Source organism: Cygnus atratus, chromosome 2 (genome assembly GCF_013377495.2).
Source record: "Cygnus atratus isolate AKBS03 ecotype Queensland, Australia chromosome 2, CAtr_DNAZoo_HiC_assembly, whole genome shotgun sequence".
NCBI lineage: Eukaryota > Metazoa > Chordata > Aves > Anseriformes > Anatidae > Cygnus > Cygnus atratus.
The window spans coordinates 141,950,926-141,976,649 of NC_066363.1; the positions used below are offsets into that span (position 1 = coordinate 141,950,926).

Sequence of the window (25,724 nt, forward strand, 5' to 3'; positions counted from 1 at the left end):
GAGAAACACTTCAAGCTGGAGCTGCTACCAAATACCTTCTAAAAATTATGATCAGGCCATAAAGGTAGAAAGGTCTTCCTTCTCTTTACATGAAAAATTCTAAAAATCAGCTTTTGCCAGCTCTGGCATCATACTAGCTGTCCAGTAAGTCTTAATGTAGCCAAAAATACAAAATATTCTAGCCTGGAAAGTATTATAGGAGGAAGGTTGGGAAGTTGGAATAACTTGCTACATGTAAATAGGTTCCAGAACTTTAAGAAAAGAGGAAAAGAAAGTATACGATTGGGGGTAAGGTGAAAGGGAGTCAATTTTTCCTTCAACCCTAAAAGCTGAAGTATGCATGCAGCCAGTATCTCTTCCTTTCTGATATTTGCATTGACTTCACTGATCAGTCGCTATAGTTCACAAATCCCTAAAAAGGGACCTGGACTTTCTGGCTTGGAGGTGCTATGCAGTATTCTGCAGAACAAAGGTGCCAAGGAAATCCACTGAAGTGTGATCCAAAATGCTCCAGAACATCATACTAAAAAGCCCCTTTACAACATAATTAAGTACAAAACTAATCAGATTACAGATGACAGACTGTTAAAAGCAGCCAATTTTATTCAAATAATTTTTAAGAGAATACACAATTAGCTTTTCTCAAAAAGGTTACATATTTCATATTTATCATATGCTTTTTAGTCAAATGAAAACTGATTTCTTCCCCTCCGCAGAATTCTCTCAGTAGAAGCCAGAGTCTTGAGTAGCCCAGTTAGGTGCCTAGAATAAAATAAGGATCAGTAGGAGAGAACTTACTACCCCTATCAGTAAGTTACTGAAATTTATGAGAAACGATTTAAAATTCTTCTAGGACTGATACAGGACAGAAGTGGACATTGTTAATTAGTAAAGGAACTCCTCAAGTTTCAAACTAGTGTTGATATAGCAGAAGTATGCAACATAATTAAGTCGTACAGCCAGAGTCTCCCAACCTAGTAGCTTCAGAAAATGAAGTTTAGAGCATTCCAAAATAAAAATATAAAAAATTGGTAGCTATATTCACTAAAAAGTAAATTCACAAGTTTTACAAAATTCTGTCTAAAATTCTGTCTAATTAACTTTCTTAACCTTTAACATTCTGTCTAATAAACTAATATACCATTGCTTGTTCAACTTACCTTAACACTTTCGTCAAGTAGTGAGGAAGCCCAATAAAGTTTAAGTTACTAGCTTTTTTTTTTTTTGAAAAATTTCTCAGCAGATCCTTAGTGGACCTCAGTCATCCATGCTACACTATCTTTTTCTTTGCAAAATTTCCAATTTTCTAAGTAAGATGGACAAAAGCTAAAAAAAGATGATTTTGCCAACTTTATTTTCACTAGTGGCCAGCCTCATATTCTCTAACCCTTAATGATATAGGTCAAAACATCAGGGTTTTGCACAGCTCCACGTCCCAGTTTTAAGCATTGTTAATTCTTCTCCCAGTAGTACTTACCTAAAAATACTTCAATTACAAATGACAACGCAGAAGGAATACTTGCACAAAACCCAGTAATGTCAAAGAACACTGAAGTGTGAGGGAGAGGGCCATTTATCTCAGTGTTCAACATTCAGAATGGTTCAAGTACAATCCACTTGGAAAAATAATGCAACTACTTTCATACATGTTCCCCTTCAGTAACAGCCTTTTAAGGTAGCGAAGGAGACCATTGCAAGGAAGTACAGAATCAAATGATGACAAACAACTAATCTGGTATTCCTTTTTTCGTAATGCGAAGAGAGGCAAGAAGAAAACAAGAATCACCATCTAATGCTCACTATAAGAAATAAATATCTTCGTATTTAGCTTCTGGAGCCAGAACTAGAATTAGGTACTTCTGGTGAACTTGAACTAAAGAACATTTTAGAATTATACTTTAATATTACTCACAAAAAAGATAGCAGGAATTCAGAAAAATACAACTTATACCAACCTCAGATCTACCACTCTGATTCAATTTCTTCTCAATGTTCATAGCCAGCATTTGACTACGAAAAGACAGGCTTTTGGTTTTTTCAATCACTTGTTGATAAGGTGACACTGCGTTGTTGCCCATAACTACATGGCCCTAGAACACAAGATACAGGAAATTTAACAGCCGCTCAGAATGCACAAGCCTTTAATTTAATGCTCTGCTTTCAAAGCTTTCACAAGTCATCTCCCACACTAAATCAAAACACAGTAAGTGAAGTCCACTACATTTTACAGACAAAAAAAAAGAACTTGTTGCTTCTAGATAAAGAGAAATAAATTTGATGAAAATTCAACAGATTCACATACCAGCTTTGAATCCAATTTGGCATCTAATCTTGCATTTCGTATTAGATTAACAATCCATCTTTCTGCTTCCTCAGGAGTCATGTTTAGTTTATCTGCCAACATACTAAGAGATAACAGACTTATCAGAAACTGAAATACAATCCCTCTCATGTTGGTAAATATACTCCAGGCCTACAGAATATGCACTAAAGCAACACACCAAATTTAGCAGAGCACAAAGCTTGTCTTCAGCAGATATCACATACTTGGGAAGCATACTTTCGTTTGATTGAAATAACCCTAAAGCTTACATACATACACCCTTTCACATCTTCCCCTTCCTCCCCTTTTGTTTTTCCCTTTCATAAAAAGATTTATAAAATTCCTATCACTGCTTGGGACATTCTGAATAAGGAAAGTAACTTTTTGAAGTATACACCTACTTGCTATGAACCTGTTATTTTGCACTTAAATCTTGGCCTGTACAGTTTTATATAATATGTTCCTATTAAACCTTGCCCACATGAAACAGCAACCATCACCATAAAGCAAAAAAATGAATTGCTTATAGTCCTATTTAAACACAGACAGTAGTCAAGAAAGTTTACAGCAATTACTACAGGAAAGTGTTTGACAATAACTCCATTAGCAACTCCGAAGTTCCAGGAACAAGTGCCATGAGACTACACAGCTTGTTATAGAAGATGTGACAAATACATTATGCATCCAAAGATGATGCACAACACTCAAACTTCTTGCAGTTTCAAAGAGGAATGAGAAAGGAGGGGAAAATGAAGGAAAATGCCTTATGAAGCAGGCACTCTTGTCCAGGAATAATTCCCTCTGATGGTGTTTTCTGTGGCTTTCCAGCCAACTCCTCTAGTTCCCTACTGGCATTTGGCTCCTGCAGGTTATTTGTAATGCTCATTCTTCCATCAGCTTTCAGACCGACACAACAAACATGAGGTAAGGGCTGCAGACATCACCAAAAACCCAGCTGGCTATGCTGGAGTTGCACACGAGGTCAATTTCTCACCAGTTCACAGGATCTTGCTTACATATTTTTCTGCACCTGAAAGTCATTTTTATTTTGATACTAATTACTGACAAGCTAATACTTGATAATCTATCAATTATTAACTAGTCTACCTAGCTAGGCTAGGCATAGAGTCTTCTTTATACAATCTTCTCTCCTACATGCTCTTGATGTCTCATCCTTCTTCCAGCTGTAAAGATAAACTCAATTCTCCCCACCACCACCACTGATGACTGTGAAGTGGGATAAACAAAAAAACTCAAGTAATTTATATCCTGAATTCACTTCAGAGAAATGACAACAAACAGACAAGGTACGTGGAGCTTGACAAACCAAGGGAAAGTTAAGACCCAACCACAGTTGCTCCTATTCCATCAGAACATTAATCAGTGGCTCACTTCAAGGTTGTAAAGACTTAAGACAAAGCAAGAGAATAGAAAATATCAGATGCAAACATTATGGAATTATCAGTATCTTGACAGTATGAGATCGATATTTAAATAGGAAGAAGCTACAAATTGCTTTATCATCTTTGAATCAATGATGCTAAACACTATGAAAATTCCAAATTGAAAGAACATGGGGTAGGAGGGGAGGAAGGTTAGGGGAGTTCATATTTCTCTTTTGGAGGTATCATTTGGATTCTGATAAAGTAACTCCTCCAGATGACCCCAAAGTTGGCTTTTGCCACTACTTTGTAGATTAAGTTATCTACCTTGTGATTTAAATATCGACTCTCTACCCTTGGAAGCAATCAACCATCAGCTAGGTAAGGCTTTGAGTAGCACAATGTGACATTGAGGTAGCCCCTGCTCAGAGTTGTAATTGGGTGCACAGGATTGAACCAGATGGCTTCCAGAAGTTCTTTCCAACCCTCAGCACCTAGATTTTGCTTTTTCCTTATCTTACAGTCCCTCTGTACTTCAGGAACTGAGGGGAGCACACAGACTTTGAGGGAAGAGTTATTCCAAACTAGAAAATATTGTGTCTTACAACATTCAATAGATAATTGTACCTTTTCCTATTATCAAGAGCCAATGAAGATGCACTTCATCAACTGGATAAACTACAAGCATCTACATTAGCATTTAAGTTTGGACAAGAAATTCAAGTCTCTCAATCAAGCTGACTTACCATACACTGAACTTGTGTCCCAGTGCAATGAAAACTATGATCAAAAACAGCCTGAAAACTAGATTCTTATGATTAGACAGTAAGCTAGAAGACACTTAAGTATAGAGCGCTCTAACTACTAAGAGGGGGTCAAATCTATATTTATGTCAAATCAGAACATGGAGGAGTGTGGATGCCAGGATCCTCAGCAACAACTTTCTCTGTAGATCCACTCCTCTTACACCCCCTAGGAAGTTTTCCAACCCTGACAATGGCTTTTGAGAAGGAATACATTCTCTACACCTACATACTATCAGTCTCAAACAGGGGATAAGCGCTATAAATTGCTTTATTCATGTCTATAATTTAGTAGCTCAGCTTCTTCAGAGGTAGGCTCCTCTGTTAGCTAAAAAGTTATACAGCACACATGACAGAAGTCACACCTCTGTACAGCTTCTGGAGAGGTTTTTCTAAATGCATATGCAAGAAGAAAAATTTCCATATTACAGAATGAAAGTGACAGATGGCACAGAGGGATATAAAAACAATTCTCAGTTTAACTTCGAAACGTACATGGATTTAACTTTAATATAAAATAGCTGAAGTTACCAAGCAACAAAACAACTTTTAGTGAAATATATACCCATACACACCAGTATTAAAAAAAATCTATGATTTTATCAAACTTTTAAAGCAAAAGATGATCTAATTTCAGCATTTCCAGTTATTGGCTTCCACCTTAAAGTCCCCTTGCAGACACTAAGACAGTACTTCCCTGGTAAAGCAACACAGCCAAAAAGCATTCGATCTTTCCAAACTGATTACACTGAATACTCATCCTGATTATAATGTTCCAACAGTATTCTCCTATTGCACTGTTGATATATGTATCTAACACTCCTATCTCCCAATTCAGGTTACAGGTGGTTTCAAAATTCGTTTCAGAAATAGTTTTCTTGATTATTTCCATCCCTCTGTTTGCTAAGGGAAGTTTACCAAATTCCACACATCTTCATATATAAACAATTCTATTGTGTACTGTGCACAGAAGGAAAAGAGAAGAGCTCTTCAATTAAATATAGGCATATCTAACCACACTAACCAAATCATATTTGGAACTCATTTGATCTATTATTCCCTATTAAGGATTACAAATAGTGAACTATTGTAGGATGATATAGCATATATAAATTTAAAATTACAATTGATAAGTGAACTGTGTCCTTCAGAAAAACATCAGCTGCCTAACAGATGGAAGTAGTTAAAGAATTAAACTATCCCTCTATTTTCTATTTAACATAAGGAATAGAAGTTTTCTCCTAATCATTTTCAAATTTGTTCTGAATGCTTAAACAGTACTTAATAAGCACTGTGGTACAGCCAACTAGTTATCAACTCCAGGAATAGCAGTGGAAGTCACTTGTGGACTGAAAAATACAAGAACTATGCCTTAAACTTAATAACATTTTGACTGGCCAATTCCTTCAAAACAAGTCCAGAATGCACTAAGAAATACTTATGCACCACACTTAAGCCTAAATTTAATGATTGTTACAGCTTGTGCAGAAATGTGCCCATCATTTAAAACACTATGTCCTAGTGAAAAATCTTATTACTGATTGATTCCACATGCAATTACCTGAAGCAGTATATGCTAGGAATATCCATGTCCAACTCAACTCAGTTTACCCCTTGCCTCAGAACACCATAATGCTTATAAAGACGCTGCTACATACATTTACGATCACACAGAACATGCACAGCAAGCCACAATATTTTCAGTCATACTGGAAACTAAAATACCATATACAGCATGAAGCAGTATGAACCATAAAACAAGTAGCAAATACTAAATAAAGGACAACCACCTACCACAGACCTTGATTTGTTAAATAGAGCTTGTTACTTTTGCCTAACGAATCATTTGTTGTCCAGTCTATCAGTATCTTCCAACAGAGACTTCAAGCATACTTAAAATGCATCTTCCAGGCTCTCTACTCATAGCTTCTATAATCCAATACCAAATTTCTCAAAGATATTTAGTCTTCAGTTAAAGAAAGCTTAAACATCTTTATAAAAACTTGTGCCTTCAAAACATAAAAGGATTTTTTTTTTTTACAGCAAAACAGCAAGATGCTATGTAGCTTTATATTCCTTAAAAACTCATCCTTGAGAGAGCTTCACTTAATATATTTTTTCTAAATACTTATCCAAAATCGTTTTATCCCCAAATGTGCAGTACTTAAGGTGATTTTTAGGCAAAAATATTAGCCTACTCACTCAAGTGAAAGTATTGAAAAATTTTGTTCATCACATTTAGTTCAGATTACAAATGAGTATGCTTAAAACATACCACAGCTAATGAAAATTCCCTCCAAAATTCGTTGTCTTCTACCAACTTTGGTATTGAACTCATTAATGACTATTTTAAGCTGATACAAATAAAAAACCCTATCATTTTGCAGATGCATTTGAAGACAACTGTCACACTAAACAGGAAGTAATAGTTTCTTTCGCCTTTCTCCTACTATAAATATTAATGCAAAAAAGTAATCCTTTCAATAAGCTTCCAAAACTCCTAAGACAATTTTCTGTCAAATCTTTTTGTTTTGAAATCAAATAGCATTAAAATGCATCTTCAGAGGGCCAGAGACTCATATTCGCTCTGGATGCAAAGCTGGTAACAAGATTCCATTGAATTTGATCGATTTACCAGCTTTGGTACCTGCTATCCCAGATCTCTGCAACGTTCTCTAGAGATTTAAGTGATGTGGAGCTATGGGGAACAGGAGCATAGCATAACTGAAATACATCACTTTGAAGTTTATGCTTTTTGTCAAACTCATCTGCAACTGATTTTTCTGAACTGCAGTATTAAAAAGTTACCTTACCCAATGCTGATACACTGATGGATGCGACAGAAAGTCTCAAATATAAAGAGACGGGCATTCTCAATGAAGTCTTCAAGACATGCCACTAAGAAGAAATCATTCACAAGCACCTGCAAGCGTAAGGAGAAAGGCAACACTTAGAACAAACATGGAAAGAGCAGATATGTACATACCTTCAATAAGCATGATCAGGGAGCAGTCCATCTAAAAACAGTTCTTGGCATATTCCAAGATGTGGACAGAAATCTACATATCTAGAAATTTTTTTTTATAAATCTGTAGCTTGGTAAATTAAAGTCATGCACTAATATACCTGAGGTTGGACTCAAAAAGCAAACAAGGTCTACAGTTCTCATAACTCTGAAGACCTCCCTGAGTAACGCATAAAATTTAAGTACTGCACTCATTCTCTCATCGGGCACTTATCAGCATTCTCCTCAGCATACAAACCAGCTTAATAGATGCATTTGCACTACTGAGTAAGTTCAGACAACAGGGCCATCAGCTCTATGAAGCAAACAGAATAGCTAACCTGATTTACCCATTTAGGTGACCAATACCAATGAAAAGAGCCAAAGCAGAAGCTGTAAGAACTGGCACTAGCTTTCAGCTATAAGAAGTATTAACCTTTACACTAGTCAGCTCAAGTGCTAGGTAACTTTGTTTATTTATTCCAAGAATATGCACTCCACTATCCTTGTTATTTCATATTGTTTTTCACCATCACAATTCAAGGGTGCAACATCTTTCAGAACAAGAGGTAAATACAAGCTTTTCTTCAGACACTTCTCAAACAAATGGAGAAGCTGAAGCTCAGACAGATGAATGATCACTTATTCCCTTTTTGCTCTAGAAACTGATTAAATATAATTTTAAAGCTATACTCTTAACAGTAAGTTTTGTTTAAGTGTTACAGAATGAGTTGATCAAAAATCATGAATTAATGCTTATCAGAAGACATCTGCAATGAAATAAAATACCACTTCAAACAAATTAGCTGACCATTGCTGATTTTAGAGATCTGTACTTAAAGGAAAAAAAGAAGTGTTCTAAAGCTTACTGTTTCACACTCTCTCAGCTTCTTCTGTGCACCATCAAAATCAAAATTAACATACAGGCATTCCACAAATTCTGTGATGGGGTCCCTGTACGTGTAGGACTCCTGTCAAAAATCAGTAAAATCAGGCAATAATATTGGAAACCAAGGCCACAAGATCACTTGATCACTGTATCACATAAAATTTAATACTTGAAAAAAGTCTATACAGTATCATAAGAGCCACAAACACCTATTTTTAATAGTCTCATGAAATAATCAGGAGTGCAGTTCACTTTCAGCATGGCAATCTTCAGGTTAGAGAAGTGTTACTGAATAGAACTGATTTTGTGTCAAACATGCTATTTTCTTAAAATGTTAGAACACATTCTTCCTCAATTTGGATTAGTTTTTGTAATTGGAATAGTCAATGCTTTCAACTGAATCAGCACTCAATATACACAAAAAAGTCATGACAAATAATGCTACTTCCCTTATACAAAAATACTTAACTTTGACATTACAGAAAATACTCTAATTAAAAGGCAAGAACAATAGATTTATATACATCTGTGTAAATTAATACATAATACAATTGGTATGTTCCTAATGTATATTTTAGGATAGTTTAATTCAATAGCTGTCATTATCAGCTTCAGCATCCAAAGATGAGCAGATGAAGGAAAATTACTACGAAGGCTCTTTTTGTCAAAATCATTTTTCAGTCTCATTTCCTTGGAATCTCATTATTTATGTTTAACATTCAGTTTTATGGGCCATTTTACACATCAAAATTGCACTTACTAACCAAGAAATTAACACTCATGTGAAACAGCCCTGGATAACATTTTCAGTGTAATAGAGATGAACATACAACTGCTCACCTATTAGTTCAATACTTGCAGAACATTAGTGTCTTAGTGTTTAGAGAATGGACTGACTTGCCTCTTATCAGTAGTCTACCACGCAACACTGCGCAATTGCTATTCATCCTGTGTGAAACACTTTTTTATATATATATATATATATATATATATATATATATATATAAATAAAACCTCTACCATGCAACAATGATATAATGAACCATACAGAGTAGAGGAGTACTAAGAAAAAACTTTTAATGGGCATTTCAAAACCAACAGAATTGTTAGTTTCAAAATGGAATATGCTACTCATCCTTTTTTCCCCCATACTGAAAGTGTAAAATAAAATGAAAGTGTAAAATGCTGTAGAAATGTTGTTTTTTTTCAAATACTAGAAATGTGTATTACAATTCAGTCCTAAAATAAGGTTTTTCCTCAAGACAGGTCTTGACACTTGAACTTCTTTACAGTTGCTTATGCTACTTCTGCTGTGAAGACTAACACTTCGAAAGATTGAGATGCTTAAAACTTGAATTTTGCATTGATTGTACTCAGCACAGGTAGTTGTATCGCTGCTTAAAGTGGACAAGATTGCTAGCCTTTAATAAATGCACCATCACATATATACCATAGTTTATTATTCACTATGTATGGTAGTATTTCATGTTTAAAGGCTGATGGCTTTTATAAAAAGTCACACACCAATTTCAGCTAAGAATCTTTGTGATCAACCGCTTAACTGCTATTATCAAGCACCTTGATTCTTTTATAACTCCTATCGATGGCTACATCCTCTCATAACTGTGATAAAACAAACATTTAAGAAATGCATGTGAATTTGAACATAAAACAGGGTACACTGTTCAATTGTCCTGAAATGCAAGCAAGATTTTACTCATACAATTCCTTGTAGGGATGGCTGAAAAAGAATCAGATCCAGAATAATTCCAAGGATCTTGCTGAAATTTTCTGCACTTGATCATACAGGGAAAAAAGCAAAATTGACAGCACATTCTACTTCACTCATTATTCTGTCCCTCCAGCAAACAATATACATTTTACTCCACAATGAATAACGAATTCAGTGAGAGAGGTAGGAATGAAATATGTAAGAAGTCCCAGAACAGGCACATAAGATTAAAGTTATACAGTCTCAGTAAAAAAACAGGAAACATCAGATTTCAGTCCTTACCTGTTGAATAACCTTGACTAGATCTTTCAGCACTTGTCTACGTTTTCGAACATCCTTATTTGTTATGACTGCAGTAGTGAGGTATCGGAGGATATGTGGGCACATTGTCTGAATTGCATTGAGATACCTGAAAAGTCCAGACAGAGCTCAGAAAATGTACTTTTGCATCAAAACGATATTTATAATAGCTCATATCTTTTATGCAATACCATAGTACATTTATTCAAATACAGAACGATTATTTATATTTGTTAATAATGACCTCTGGTGAGGAAGGAGAAAAGGCAGCAGTGCACTAGGAGAGAAAGGAGTTTACACTGCAAAAGAACAGTCCATGTAATACTCATAATTAATTTCTGGTGTTAAGCTGTTCCAGATGTCATAGTTCTACATCTCAATTCGCATTTTTATTCTTCTCAGGTTTTCTTCAGAAATTCTCAAATTGATCTTGTAAAATCAAACCAGATTTTACAAGATCAAACCAGGAACCTTCCCCACCACCCTAAAAGATGTTGTAGGAGTCAATACATAAACAGTTATTCCATACACTTCAACATTGGAAAAAAGGGCCAGTTCTTCCTGTTTTACCATCTGCCTCCTTGAAAGGGAAGTATAGCCACAAAGAAAAGCAAAGTATAAACAAAAATTTGGAAAATGAAGTGCTAGTATCACTGGAACTCCTGAAACAGTGGACCAAAAACACTGAACAAGCTTGCATATGTATCTTCTGTCTTCACTAACCCAAGAAAACAATAGAGCACAAAGCAACTTACTGTGGTTGATAGAGAAAGAGATCGATGATATTGTCCCTCCCTTTAGGATGATTAAAAAACACAAACAGAGACCAGTGGATGAGCCATGTTCTTTGCTGAAGGGACTGCAGTGGAGAGCTTACTGACTAAAAGAAAACACTAGGTTAAACCAAAATAACAAAACAAGACATACAGAGTTCACATGAATACCAATACATGGAAAATACATGAAAATGTGTAACTAACTAATTTTCCACTGACTCCTTTTAGTTATCATTCTAAGGCAGAGTTTAACCTCCAACTTTTTAACTTATCTGGAAAATACAGATTTGCTGAAAGCTATGACCAAGATAACATTTTTTCCAGCATTACATTCCCAATTGTTTGCCAAAATTCATATTCTGTTACCACAAGAGCATAGACTTCAGTTCTCGAAAAAAATCGCCATACTAACAAAGTAATTACTTCCCTTTTTAATCCTGAATTTCAGTTCTTGTGTCTTCACGTACAATCTGATGAACTACTTGGCTTCTCCAGCTTTTCAGTTTCTCTTCTAAGCATCATAAGAATATTTTTTCTGTACACTCTCAGACGATGAAATGCCACAAACATTTCCAATGAAAAAATACAAACCTAGCTATCTTCATTTAAACTAATTGATACAGCACAAATAGGGCTTCAGTTCTAAGCTTACCTGGATTCGCTCCAAATTTAACAGCACTTCAAAGAGGTTGCAAAGCAACATATTGAAAACTAATATATACAGCAAGTAATAATCACTCACAGGATCAGGACAACTATTATGATTCTACCCTCCCAAAAGACATGTAGTCTCAGGACTAAACCAAATTTAATAGTCTATTATAAGCATATAGGTTCATAGAGATTAGAAAATTTGACAAGAAAAATTAACATTTATCTGCCATGTAAGATAAAGAACAATGGGGGGTAGAGGGGAGGGAAGTGTTTCAGATACAGACACTGAAGCTTTACAAAAAAGTAGTTAGGACTAAGACTGAGAGATCCTTAATCACTTCAGGTGCTTTGAATTAGTATTGCAGCCCCATTCTTCCCCTTCATGTTCCTGGTAGTCATCTGAACTCACATGTAGCTGGTAGGGAAACTGAATTGCCTGAAACTTGTTTCCACTAACAAACTTTCCTGCATTTTCTGTTAAGAGTTGTTTTCATGCAACAAGAATATAGTTCAGATACATGCATTTAATTCTTTACAGAAAAGGAACAGTACAACTATCTGAAATTTAAGTAGCCAACAGTTTCTCAGAGTGCTACCTTGCTTTCAAACTCATCCCTGAGCCAGGTGTTTTTTTTTTTGTTTGTTTTGGAAATACCTTAAAAAGTTCTCAGCTTCATTTCTAAAACAAAAGCAAATCATTTGAAAAAAGAAAGCCTGGATAGCTCTTCAACTTTTCTTCTTGAGCATCCTTCTACTCTCCTGTCACTATTTAAGAAATGCATGTCTCTGGCAAAAGCATGATAAACTGCTCTTAATGACATATGAAGTAATTAATAGCAAGACGTGAACAACAACTCCTTGCCTTACTAACATGACCAAGATCTTACTTACATTATTATCTATTGTCTCCTTCAGTCTTGTGAGATCTTCCATGGCTGCATCCCAATTCTGCATCAGAATTTCAGATGCAAGTTTCCCCCACAGAGAACTCAGAGCATTTCTGTCTGTAGCTGGAACCTATTTCAACAACAGCAATAAAAGTCATTTTTTTAAAAAAAAGATTTTAACTTCTAAAAAGAGAATACATTTTCTGGTAATATTTTTAACTTACAGGATGTCAAACTCAGTCCTATCTTTCTGAATTAGATGTACATACATACACACACTTCAAATACTTATGTATTTAAAGCAATTTAGGTTCAGAAGGTGAAAGAGCAGTAAAAATTCTAAAGTAGAAACTAGAAAATCCTCTAAGACAAAGTTCCCTGCTGCTCCAGTTTTAACTTACACAAAAGAAAAAATTATATGGCTGAGCAGGAGATGACACTAGTTCCAAATCTATGATACTATGTAAAAATGCTTCTGAGCTATTAGAACAAATGCCTCTTTCAAAGCAGATTCCCAAAAAACTTGGGACAGCAGATAACCACCATCACCAAATCTAAGACTCCAGAATCCTTTCTGCTAATGCTGTAGAGAAAACATACTTCTTACAAGTGTTCAGTAAGACTACAGCTTTGCAGCAGTGAGTCTGTTTCTTACACGAATAGTTCCAAGGTCAAGCTGTGTTAGTTTGATACAGGAACGAGTTACACTAGATCATTCAGTGTTAAATCTTATTCTCAAATTAGTTACCAGATTTCTTTCACACGTTATGGTTCATCAAAAAAATAAAATCTTCTCCCAGAGTTAGTAGCAAGCCCTACACCAAGCTATTACCAGCACCAAAACAGTATTTCATGATTTTAAATCCACTGACCTAAGAATATAATGTTAAGCCCAGAGTTACAATGCAATTAAGGACAGCTGCCCACAAACCTATACAAGTTAGGTATTTCCTCTCTCAGAACATTAAACTCTCAGTACAGAAAAGTAATACAGAAGAATTCCACCTTATCAACATTTGACTACGAATTCAACTCAATTCTTACTCTCAACCCTATTTTCATTAAGGATTCATTTCACAGATTTGCTTTTTGAACTACAGGCAACTACAAAAACTGTTGCTATCTAACCTAGCAGCATTTCAGAAAGTTTAGGGCCCTTTTAGATGGGACTAGAAAGTAGATAGCAAGAACTGAACTTGAAGACAACTGACTTCAGTCAAGTCAATCACTACATACTGTTTTCAGCAGTCATTTCGCATATCCTTGAGTGATGCATGGTTTAAGTCTATCGTCCGGAAAACCAAGGTGACAATTTAGTGGATACTTTTAATCAAGGTGGTTCACAAGTACTGTGCTGGTTCCAAATCACATAGTTAGCTAGCTATTCACACTAACTGCCTTCAGATACTGCAACTGCTCTAGCTACAGTTACTTTAAAATTCCATTTATTAATAAAATGGCACATTCACTGTACAACAATAAATTGACTGTATTGAGATTCTCACAAGACACTCTTGTCTCTCACAAAATTCATTCCCACAATTAACAAATGATATGAGTTACAATAACACGAGCAGAGTTGCTTAAGGGACGATAGATTTGGTTCTACAAATCTCATTTACTGCTTACACTTCCTAGGTACATGACTTATTCTTAAATCTGTCATAAAAATCGCAAAAAGACAGGTTAAGAGTCCAGATAAGTTGGCAGTTCACTATTACCAGTGATTATCTTCAATCTACCTGGCAAGCTTTTTACCACTGTTAGTGCCTGTGCACAAAAACAGCTATCCATTTTGCTGTATAAGTTTTTCTCTAGGATACACTTACAGAGGGGAAACAAGAAATACGGAACAAGAACTAGCGCAAACCTCAGTCTGATCACAAGACCTACAAATGTAAAGAACAAATCTGAAGTTTAGCATGAAAAGAGTTTCTGGATAACAGTCACTAAGACTATTATGAGTCTGACAAGTCTTTTCAATTTTTCCTTGGTGCACAGTAACTGTCTCAAAAAAGCTCGCAAGTACTGTATTTTCACAATTACCACAGACTATAAAGGTCTAAATATTTCATTAAAAAACACACCTAAAACTTACCAGAACCCTAAAGAAGTATAGATATTCTGCAGCTCCAGAGTAATTGCCACATTCGTACTGGAATTTTGCATACCTGTAGAGTGTATCTAGGTACTCCTGCCTAAACTGAAAAGAAATAAAAAAAAGTGTTTTCTTCACTAGCAAAACAAAATGTTGTTAGAAATCCATTTCAATAGTAACCCTTAAAAGCCCTTTTCGAAAAGTTGAATAACTTGTCAAAAGTTATTTGAAAGATATTGTAGACTCCGTAGACAATGCAAGAGCTACTCTTAATTTACATCACTGAATCAGTGATTAAACTAATACTTTGGAAAAAAGTTCTGCATTGCAAAGTAGAGCACAACTTAGTTACAAGGGCATAGCTAATATTAAGCTCCAGCTTTAGTTTTTGTTTGTATTATTGTATGAGCACAAAAGCATTCCAATAAAATACTTCAGAACTAGGTATTCCGTCTATAAGCTACAGTCAAGTGAGACAGGCCAAAATGCCTGGTTCGAGCATAATGGTTCAGAGCTATTGGCTGTGGGAGAGGTGGGATGGAAATGTTTAGACCTGAGTTCCAACAGATAGAGCAATTAAAACACTTACACCATGCTTCTCAGCTAAGTAGTCAAACAGCATTCGACCGTCCCTATAATGAAAAGATAAAAACTGCTGTTTTCACAAAACATACTGATTGTCACCACGCAACACTACACAAACACAATCTTTAGCTGTTAAAAATAAAGTACCCAAATAGTGCATGAATTTAGAATGATACTTCTCCAGCTGTTGTGCAATAGTAACTGCAGAAATAGCAAGCCAATTATTCCCTAAGTAAAATTAATGTAATTTAAAATAATGAATGCCACCTGCAACAACAGATAGAATCAAGAAAGGGTGGGAAATTGTTTTAAATTTGACAGCATCCCCAGTGTTCAATATGAAAATTAAATTCTAACACAGCTCTTCTCACTCATGTTCTAATTCACAGCAATTACTCTAGCCAAGAAGTTTGCATTTAATAGGAGATGAGAAAAAAATTGCATTGACTCAAACCACTAGAAAGGAAACTTATCACACTCAGCACTGGGACACAGTGGTTAGTAGTGATACCTCTATGACAGAAGTACCTGAAAAGTACACAACTATAAATAATCATACTTAGTAGGTTGTAAATGTTTAATTTACACATGAACACATTTATGAAGCTTTTTGGATTCAATATACATAATAAAAGAACAACCACCATTATCGTGACCAAAGAAAAGTTCAAGCCTCCAGCAGGCAAACACAGGATGACCTACCACCAGTGTCACACTACTGACCACAGGATTTTATACACCTGATGTATTTTTAAACAATAGCTGATTTTGTGAATGATTTTTTTTATCCAGGATTTGCAATAGTTCCTGATCAGCTCTTGGAGTGCAGTTCTACCACACCGGCTTTTTAATGTCATAAGAGTTCCATTCAAACTCACATGCAACCACCATCTGGCAACAAGCACCAACACTGAATTCATAAACACAGCTGAATTGGAAAACATTACTGAAAAGAGTCAATTTGGCACTTTGATTGTATGAACCACCTTTCTACAATACTGAAAGAACATTACTTTCTTTCTATTCTAATGCCTCCCACTTCCTATACCCTTGGCTACCCTCTACTTCTTCTGAGAATTCAGATTTCATTCAATCATGTGGGATAGACACAAGGACTCAAATATAATTCTCCAGAAAAATAACTTAGTGTTTAATGAACTCTGTTCAACTGCATCCTATTTTAGGAAACTTGCATGTTAGCTGTTCTTCATGAGATTGACTGCATTTTTGCTATTCGGTAATTCAAAGGGAACAATGGCAAACAAGTTGAATTTCATATATTACGTAAGTAAATCCATATGTAAATCCATTTCCATACTCTAACATACCCAAGATGTAAGCACCAAGCTACAAATTACTCTGCGGACAAAGATACAGTGAAAATGCACACAGGAGACAACTTCCCCAGTCATTCTGAAATCAACTGACCACGAAGCTGTAAGACTGTGTAACTACAACTTAGTATCTGAGTCAAGATCATACAGGGAAATGGCACACTGCCAAGGCAGCCAACAATGACAGACCTCAGTAATACCTGTCAAAGTTCTGAAAGGCTCACAGGTTTCTTCCAGTGGAAGATACTGCAAGGAGGCGGCATACTGACTATTTCTCTATAATTTTTAAAGCTTTATGGCCTTTCTCCAACAGCTGCATGGAAAAAAATAAAAATAGAGATATTTTGGCTTACTCTTGAAAGAGCTGCCAGTTGCAACGTCTTTCACACATCTTCCACCATTTCCCAGACTTCGATGTTCTAAACAGCATTGTCATGGTTCAAAAACCGATCTAGAGCCCTGATGATACACAGCTCTAAGTCTGATACAGGTTACAAGTCACCAGCAGAAATTCAGAGGCCAAGGAAACAAAGATTGCTATCTACTTATCTAAAGACCACTACTCAGTTCTAGGCGGATTTATACCTTTGAGCCCAATTCACCCCATTACTGTAGGATAACAACAATCCCAATCAGGATTCCCATTGAGCCAATAACCTAAACCACTATTTCTGAGTGGCAAAGTTTTCAGAAATTTCAAAAATAAAAAAAAATGCACCAGTCCTGAAATAAAACTTGCTGCACATGAGGAGCAGGGATAGCATTTCTTAGCATCAGACAAATTATTTTGTGTGGTTTTCTGATACTCTTGCTTCTAAACAGTGTCTACAACTCGGGATCAGTACTACCAACCAGCTCCCTTGGACCAAGGATCAAGGTAACAGAATAAGTGTCCCATGGGATGCTAGGTATTCGAATTGCAACAAGGTTTCTAGTCAAAAAAATTGCTTTAAAAGAACTGGCTAAAGGCAAAGCAAGGATTGAATGAAGTCCCTACATATAGATCCGAAGTTCACTTACAGATTTGAAAAGTTGTGATACCATCTAGTACCTTGTTTAGGATTAATACAGTCTCCATCAACAACTTCAAGACAGTTAATTGCAATTGGACTTTTTACTTTCAAAGCTGTATTTCCAAATGCTCTCAAATGGCTCCCTTTTTCCCATAACCACTCAAGCCATAGGCAAACATAATTCCTTCTCTTATTATAATGGACTTATATCCGATTTCTGCATGGATATGCATATAAAGGTACTTTATTTACCCTGACAATGCTTTTTACAGGGGAAGCTTAAGTACTTTCTGAACAGAAAATAAAACCTTTTTCTGATTCCCTGGAAAGCTAACTAGTTTCAATATTCCTATTCCATACATAGTGGTACACTATTTGAAATCTTAAAGCAAGCAAGTCTGAATAAGGGATCTAACTAATTTTTTACCAAAAGGTAAGACACTTTCACAATAGTAATAACAATGTTGCTAACGTAAAGACAATAAGCAGTAACTTACACACACACACCCCCTCTGTTGAAGTCACACAGTTACTTCCTCAACTACTACAGCTGAATCCTTTTAACTCAGGCTTAATCATAAGAAAACTGTCTAAACACTGCATCTAAGAACCGACAGACTCATTCTACTTGAATTACTTCAATTCAAGCGAAAAGTAATTGGACACATCTTCAAAAAGATGATTATTAGCACTATCTCACATCAACAACATGGTCAGTCCATGGTGGGAAGCAGATGGTGGAAGGACATCATATGCCTGAAAGAAATAATTGCTATGAAGCTGAAAGGATGTTTATCCACCAGGCTTCCCAGAATGACAGACAGCATTCAATAATCCTCTGTGAAAGATACAGGGAGAGAAGGTAGACATCCACAAAAGAGGAATCCAAGTTATTTCAATTTCCCACCCCCAAAAAACAATGTACTGAATAACAGCAGTCACTTGTCTGCAGTTGATTTAGCTAAGCATTAAGAACAGAAATACTTGTGTACAACAGGTAAAAATTACCAAAAAGAGTAAATTGGGTATAGCAATTGTAATCAACTGTCCACACAACTCAAATACTGGTTAAAATATAAATGCCTTTCTTGCAGTTGCTACAGACAGCATTCCTATTATCAACACTTAAGAGGTACCAACAAGCCTTCCTGAGAAAGTTATGTTAAAAATTACCTAGTGGACTGCATTTGCCTCGTAGTCTCTGGATCCTCAAACATCTTGACAATAGGTTCAGTTTCAGCTTGAAGTTGTTTCAGCTGTGCAACAACAGTTGTTCTCTTCTCACGCAGAGCTAAACACAAGCAAATCCATGTAATGCTTTAATTTTTTGCAGAAACCAAGCCGTAATTACATGGTGCTGACAGCACATGTAAACACGTTCTTCTAATCCCCACCTGGCTTGTCCTCTCAGTCAAGTCACAAAAACAGGGGTATCTAACAACTCATTATTCCACACAAGAGGAAAGGAACCAAATGATAGATGCTTTTTATTAAGTTAACGTCTCATCAAGCCATCTAAGGAGCAGCTAGCTCAAGCCAAGGCTGTATTAGGCAAGGTATCTCCAGGCTTCCACTGTGGAAGAAAAACTTTAAGTAACTTCATATATTCCAAAATAAACTTGTAAAAAGTAAACAGTGCTATTACACCAATCAGATTAATTTTCCTGTAACTGACCAGGTTCTAAAAGCACACTTTTAGAATATTTAGCTGAAAATTCACAGAAAGACTTTAAAGCAGTTCAATCTGCGAGACTACAATCTGAAATGTTATTCATGTTTATTCAGAATATTAACCCTTTCGTTTGTTTTATGAAAAATTGGTAAGAAACAGAACAGCTTCAGGATGATGGTTTTACAGACTTACAAGCTTTTCCACCCAGTGCTACCATGTGCAACAAAAATCAATACTTAAATTGCAGCCCTTGTGCTTTAAGAAAAAAACAGAAAAAAAGCAGCTTGAGACCAGCAATATGAACAAAAAAATGGGATCAGAGAACCCAAGAACAAATACCAGAAGAGCACAGAATCCAGGAAGACATGACAGAGGGCCACGCACCAGGGCATTCAACACTACAGTGAGCCCATTAGACTTGGGTTTATGATTTCGTTGGCAGAGGAGGTCCAAAGGGGAAAACACCATAATAGTGACCCAACCTAGATCTACAAACGACTTGCCTGACAGGAAGTACTCCAATAAGGAGCAACTATCTCCAACTTCAGATGAATCTTGAAGTTATAACAGAAGGGGAAACAGATGTAAGAAACTATTGGTAAGTTATTAGGAGTACAGGATTTTTTTTTTCTGACATCTTCTGGCTATGGAATTGTGAGGTGATCACAGAAGACAAGACAAAAGGAACTATAAATTCTGCACAGACTTTTCTAAATATAATAGTTTACTAAGTATAATAGTTTAAGCGAACTTAGCTTTGACGACTTAAACCAGTAAGGCCTTAACAAAAAGTTAGTATAAAATTTAATGAAACCAGCAATTTTGCAGGCAAAAAGACCCTGTCTGTGCCTACATTTTGGTAGTATTGCTTCATGAAGGGGACATGTACCAGAAAAATCTCACAGTAAGTTAAGACCATCACATAAAAAAAACAAAAGAAATCTGAACAACTCTCAGATGAAAGTACTACCTCTGTTAATTTAATGTTATACTGTTAAATGAAAGCCAAAGATCAAAGAGTATGAAGTCATTGTATTAAAAAAAAGTTTCACACTGCCAAAATAACAACTTAAAAATTAAAGAATAGTTTACGAAATACACAAAGCAAAACATTAGAAGGGTGGGAGCTGCTGGACTGTATGAAGGCAGAGCTTTCCCAGTGGCCAAGTTCATTCAACTTACACACAAATGAGAGCTTTTAAGTTTATGCAGTTTAGCGATCTGCTTAAATAACTGGCTGTAATCAGATTAAAAACCTTGGACTAGTTATTTTGTGAAGGTGTACAAGGATTGCTACTTCTTGTACTGACATTTTACTGTGCATTTACTATTGATATTGTAATATCCTTCAGTAGTTTAGAAAGTCTGGAGCAAGGAAAGAAAAACATTGACCTTTAAGACTTTTACAGCCCTGAGACTAACTTTTGCAACCAACAGCACCAAAAGTAACTTAAAGGTAAAGCTATCAATACAACTGTTTTTTAGATGAGGAAGTGAAAGCTTCTGGTTCTCCTGATTGGTATTATCAGTCCCATGCATCATTGCATATGCACCTGTAAACAGTATCTAATGCTGGCATATAAAGAGTTTGTCCAAAAAGTTGAATCCTACACCTACAACTCAGCTCTATGCATTCAAAAAGGGCTAAATGCAACTGTACAGTTCAAAGAGCAAGACCCAGAGGCAGAAGAACAGCTGGATCTTGCACCTGACTAAGCAAGAGCACTGAGTCTTCCTCCTACACTGCACAGGCAAGGCAAACTGTAGTCCCTCTACAGTTCAGGAAAAGGTGATTAATTCCATAAAATTCAATAAGATGTGGAAATGGGGAGAAAGCAAATATTCAGAGACTAAGGTCAGGAAGGAAAAAAACACAAACACAAGAAGAAATGACAAAAGGAAAAAAGCCACAAAGAATAAAAGTTATATAAGGAAAGATATCCTATTTTTCTCCCCTCCCCAGGTGTTATGCAGGAAGATAAAAGTTGAAAAGTTTTAAGAAAGCTTCCAAAAATCACAGAGACAATAAGAGACTAAGTTTCATATTCATCATGATAATATTGATCAATACTGATTTTCATATATCTTCAGTTATTTCATTTGGAGTTTCTCCTTCTAAAGCAGCAGCAATTTATCCATTCACACAAGCAGGCAAAACATGTATTTCCAAAAATGACTATCGCCTCAAGATCTGAAAATCAACTACTGATCAATGGAATTACTTATAAGGGAGATCTAGCCTTAATATACTGGATGCTTTAAAGAAAAAGTTACGCTAACCCCAAAACATTTTGCAATAGTATCTAATTTGACAGATGAAAAATAGGTGCCACTTTCAGGCTATACCACTGAAGTGCTTGGAATAACCAAATCAGCACTGAAATACGTGCCACGTTCAAAGACTGGGTTCCTGACTGACCAACTAGCCCCAATGTCCCGGGATTAGGGTACTCATTTCAGTGTCACACATCCTGTCCATAAGACCAAAACTAAACAGTTTTGTAGTCTGAGTGCAATATGCAAATTACTACCTGCTATTTATGATTTCAGATAGGTTGCAAAACAAATACATAAAATTTGTTTCAAAACTTTGTTTTAACTGAGCAGCTTACCATGTGGAATTTCATCGGAATAAAGGTTTTTGTACACATCCATAGCAAAATCCACCATGTTGGTATCACTAAGGAGATCCAGCTTTCCTTGAAGCAGTTCTTTTTCATTGTATATCTGAAACAGGAATTATCAACAGATTTCTCTGAATACCACTGAATAGTTTCCAATGAATATTACACAGTTAACTTTATGGTAAAGTTTATTTTATGAATTTCATCCATTAAGTTGCTTTAAACATCAGGTCTCCCACCTCTACAATGCATCACACAGCTCTGTCACTTAGTGTGATTACCATACAGCCTCCCTACTTCTAGTCCAAGCAAGATAATGCCAATTCCCTACTATCCATGAACACTTGAACTTAAGAATAGTCACAAGACAAGTAACATTTTTAGATGATTATTTCTAATGAAGGTAAATTAGTTACTTAGTAGGCCAAAGTAAGTAACAATTCACATGGTGAAAGGGGGCAGGGGTATAAAACAGGAAATTTGACTAAAATTTAAAAAGTTTTGAACCCAGAACTTAAGAGATGCAACACGGAGGGGAAGTTCAGAGAATAGTTTCCACAAAATAGCATCCTGAACCATGCAGACTCATCAAATACTTTAAATTGGATCTCAGAAGAGACATTCAAGATCAAACTTCACATGTAACCGTAACACATCTTAATCTAAGACATTATTAAGTCTATAGCATAATAAGTAAATTTAGCTGAGCTTCTGTAATTAGTTCACTATTTTTAAGCTTATTTAATTATTTCTTAAACATCCCAATAATTTAGCCTTCAGCTGGAAACTGCTGCTAGATCATCAAGATGCAGGTGGGGGTGTAAACTAGCACACACCTCAAAAATACATTTACACGAAGGGTGCATTACAGTTCACCACATCGCATGCAGATCTCTCATATATAAAACCTGCAGAAGCTTAATTCAGCTCTGAACACTATTATTCAAGATAACACACCGCAAAAAAGTAACTGTTTAATTACCTTGAGCTGGTTTACAAATGCCAAAATACAACTAATGCACTCAAGATGAGTGACGTCAAACAAAATCCACATAGTAGATACGAAAGCTTGTTATGTCAAGCTGTTGCAATGTACATACACTTCACTGGTTTGTTTCTGACACAAAATTTCAACTTCAAAATTTAAAGTTTATGAAGCCTGGCATGTTTTTAAATTTTAAAATAGACCAGCTGAGTACCTTAGGTAATTTTCGTTGGCAAGAGCCGAGCCTCGAACACTTCTGACACCACCGGGATTCCCCCAGTGACCTAGTTTGACGTAAATATAACCAACCAACGAGGATTTTCGGCACACAGGACCTGCCCCTGCCCTACACACCAGAAGAAAACCAGCGAGGAGGGCGGCTCGGAAGGCCAGCTGCTTCCTTACACCGCCCCCCCGAAGGGTGACAGCCCCGGACCGGCAGCAGAAGCCGCTGCAGCGAGGGTCCTCTCCTCACCAAAACGGCGAAGCCAAGGAAGCCCCGAGCAGCTCCGAGCGTCCCCCTGCCCCCTTCCACCCGCCTCCCCCCGGGGCGGCCCCTGCCCGCCGCTCCCCACATGGCGCCGCGCCCCCTCCCGCAGGGAGCCGGCCCCGGGCCCGAGCAAGGCGCCGGCAGCCCCCCAGCGGCGGGCCCGGCCCCCCCCCGCCCCGCCGGGCACGCACCTCCTTGACGGAGAGGAACTCGAGCAGCGGGAAGACGAGGTGCCGGTCCAAGAAGTGCGCGATGCGGGTGGTCAGGTCGTACTCCGCCATCTTGGCGCGGGAGGCGGGGAAAAGGAAGGGCCGCGGCTTTTACCGTGCTGAGCGCCTGCGCGCGGCCGGCGCAGGCGCGGCATTGCCCGACCGGTATGGCCGGGGCGCATGCGCGGAGGGGGCGTGGTTCTTGGGTCGTGGGTGTTGGGTGGTCGTAGAGTCATGGGTTGGAAGAGACCTCCAAAATCACCTGGTCCAACCATCCACTTACCACCACCATCACCCACCAAACCATGTCCCTAAGCACCACGTCCAAACTTTCCTTGAACACCCCCAGGGATGGTGACTCCACCCCCTCCCTGGACAACCCGTCCCAATGCCTGACTGCTCTTTCTGAGAAGCAATGTCTCCTCATTTCCAACCTGAACCTCCCCTGGCACAACTTGAGGCCATTCCCTCTAGTCCTATCACTAGTTACCTGCGAGAAGAGGCTGACCCCCAGCTCCCCACAGCTTCCTTTCAAGTAGTCGTAGACAGCAGTAAGGTTTCCCCTGAGCCTCCTCCAGACTGAACAACCCCAGTTCCCTCAGCTGCTCCTCATAGGACTTAAAAATTAAGAATTTTCTTCTGAAGTGTAGTTTCTTGTGAACTGTCTCGCACTCTAAAAGCATTGTGTGACATGCCTTTTGTCATAACTTTTTATGTTGAGAAAAATCCATGTGGATTTGTAACATTTTTTAAAATGTCATATCTGGAGAGTCCACGTTTTGTTGCTCCTCCTTGTTTTCCACAATGTAGGCTTTATCGAAGTATCAGGTACAATGATAGTGAATTCTCCTTTTTACAGTAATAAAATGAAGAAATGCAGTTAAAGGAAGGAAATAAATGTAGTGAATAAAGCATCTCTGTGGGGAATGTAATTGAAATATATATATATATATATATATGGTCATATTTCCCAATGGCCAGAGATTCAGGTTGTTGGAGTTCTGCACTCAAATTACCCAATAAATTGGGGAGAGGGTATCTGAAGTATGGCACATAACTGTATCTCTGTGGCTGTCATATGAGGCAGGGATTGTAAGTTCTGGTGGTTTGTTTTCTTTTTTTCTATTCTTTTTTTTTTTCTCCCCAACATTAAATTTTGTGAATTGATGTGATCTTATTCAGAGCAGGGGCTGTATGTTGAATTTGTTTATAAAGGTCTACGCATTGTGTTTTAAAAGAAAAACTTATATATATTTTTTTTTTCTGAATCAGGTTTTGGCATAATGCTAGAAAGATATTGTCCATCTAACACTATCTTGTCATGCTGGATGGATCTCATTAGTACTTCTCTTAGAGTCCACTAGGAAGTTGGGGTGGACAGTGCACGTTTGGGATCCAAAATCCGTGATCTTCATTGGCATCGTTGGAACAGATGTTGGTATTCAGTGTGTCACTAGTGCCTTTCCTATATAGTGGAACAGATTTTTTGTTAGCCAAACTACCTCAAAAAGAATTCTTAGCATTCACAAGACAAACTTCCTAGATTGTTTTTAATACTGGAAAGTACTTTACTGAGTTGTACCCAATTCAGCTTTTAGGGATGGGAAGATGGCTTTGAAAAACAAGATGGACAACTTGAAAAGATCATCTGATTTTCAGATCTTTCATTTTTTTTACTTTTGGTTGGTGACTGACATTAATCCACATTTTTTTAGTTTTCTTATTTTAAAAGGGGTCGGGTGGAAGAATCACCCACCAGTAAGCAGCATATGAAGTCTAATAGTAGTCTAATAGTCTAACAGTAGTCTAATAGGACTTTCTCAAACTGAAATGTGACATCTTGAAGATGTATATTTTTGTTTGAAGGCTGGAAATGTGTCACTAATTTCTTAGTTATGGTAGATTAATAATACATTTAATTTCAGCTGTGCAAAACATTACAGCTTTGCCTTTTGTAGAGTTGA

General features: G+C 36.9%; 1 protein-coding gene across 1 annotated transcript; it reads right to left on the bottom strand.

The window, feature by feature from the left end:
* Positions 1–580: 580 nt before the first annotated feature.
* On the bottom strand, positions 581–23,898 carry EIF3E (eukaryotic translation initiation factor 3 subunit E). The gene is made up of 13 exons (XM_035546442.2): positions 23,743–23,898; positions 22,065–22,179; positions 18,954–19,071; positions 15,438–15,480; positions 14,849–14,953; positions 12,755–12,880; positions 11,189–11,313; positions 10,416–10,542; positions 8,382–8,483; positions 7,322–7,431; positions 2,303–2,405; positions 1,956–2,090; positions 581–762 (listed from the first exon to the last, which is right to left on the bottom strand). Exons 1-13 carry the CDS (start codon positions 23,830–23,832, stop codon positions 724–726), a joined length of 1,338 nt encoding a protein of 445 aa, XP_035402335.1. The 5' UTR covers positions 23,833–23,898; the 3' UTR covers positions 581–723.
* Between the last annotated feature and the right edge of the window lie 1,826 nt (positions 23,899–25,724).

Coding starts and splice junctions, on each gene's coding strand:
- EIF3E (XM_035546442.2), bottom strand. CDS start 23,832: ATGGCGGAGTACGACCTGACCACCCGCATCGCGCACTTCTTGGACCGG. Junction 19,072..22,064: donor TTCCGATGAAATTCCACATG/GTAAGCTGCTCA, acceptor GCTTGTGTTTAG/CTCTGCGTGAGAAGAGAACA. Junction 8,484..10,415: donor TAGTCAAGGTTATTCAACAG/GTAAGGACTGAA, acceptor GATTTTTGACAG/GAGTCCTACACGTACAGGGA.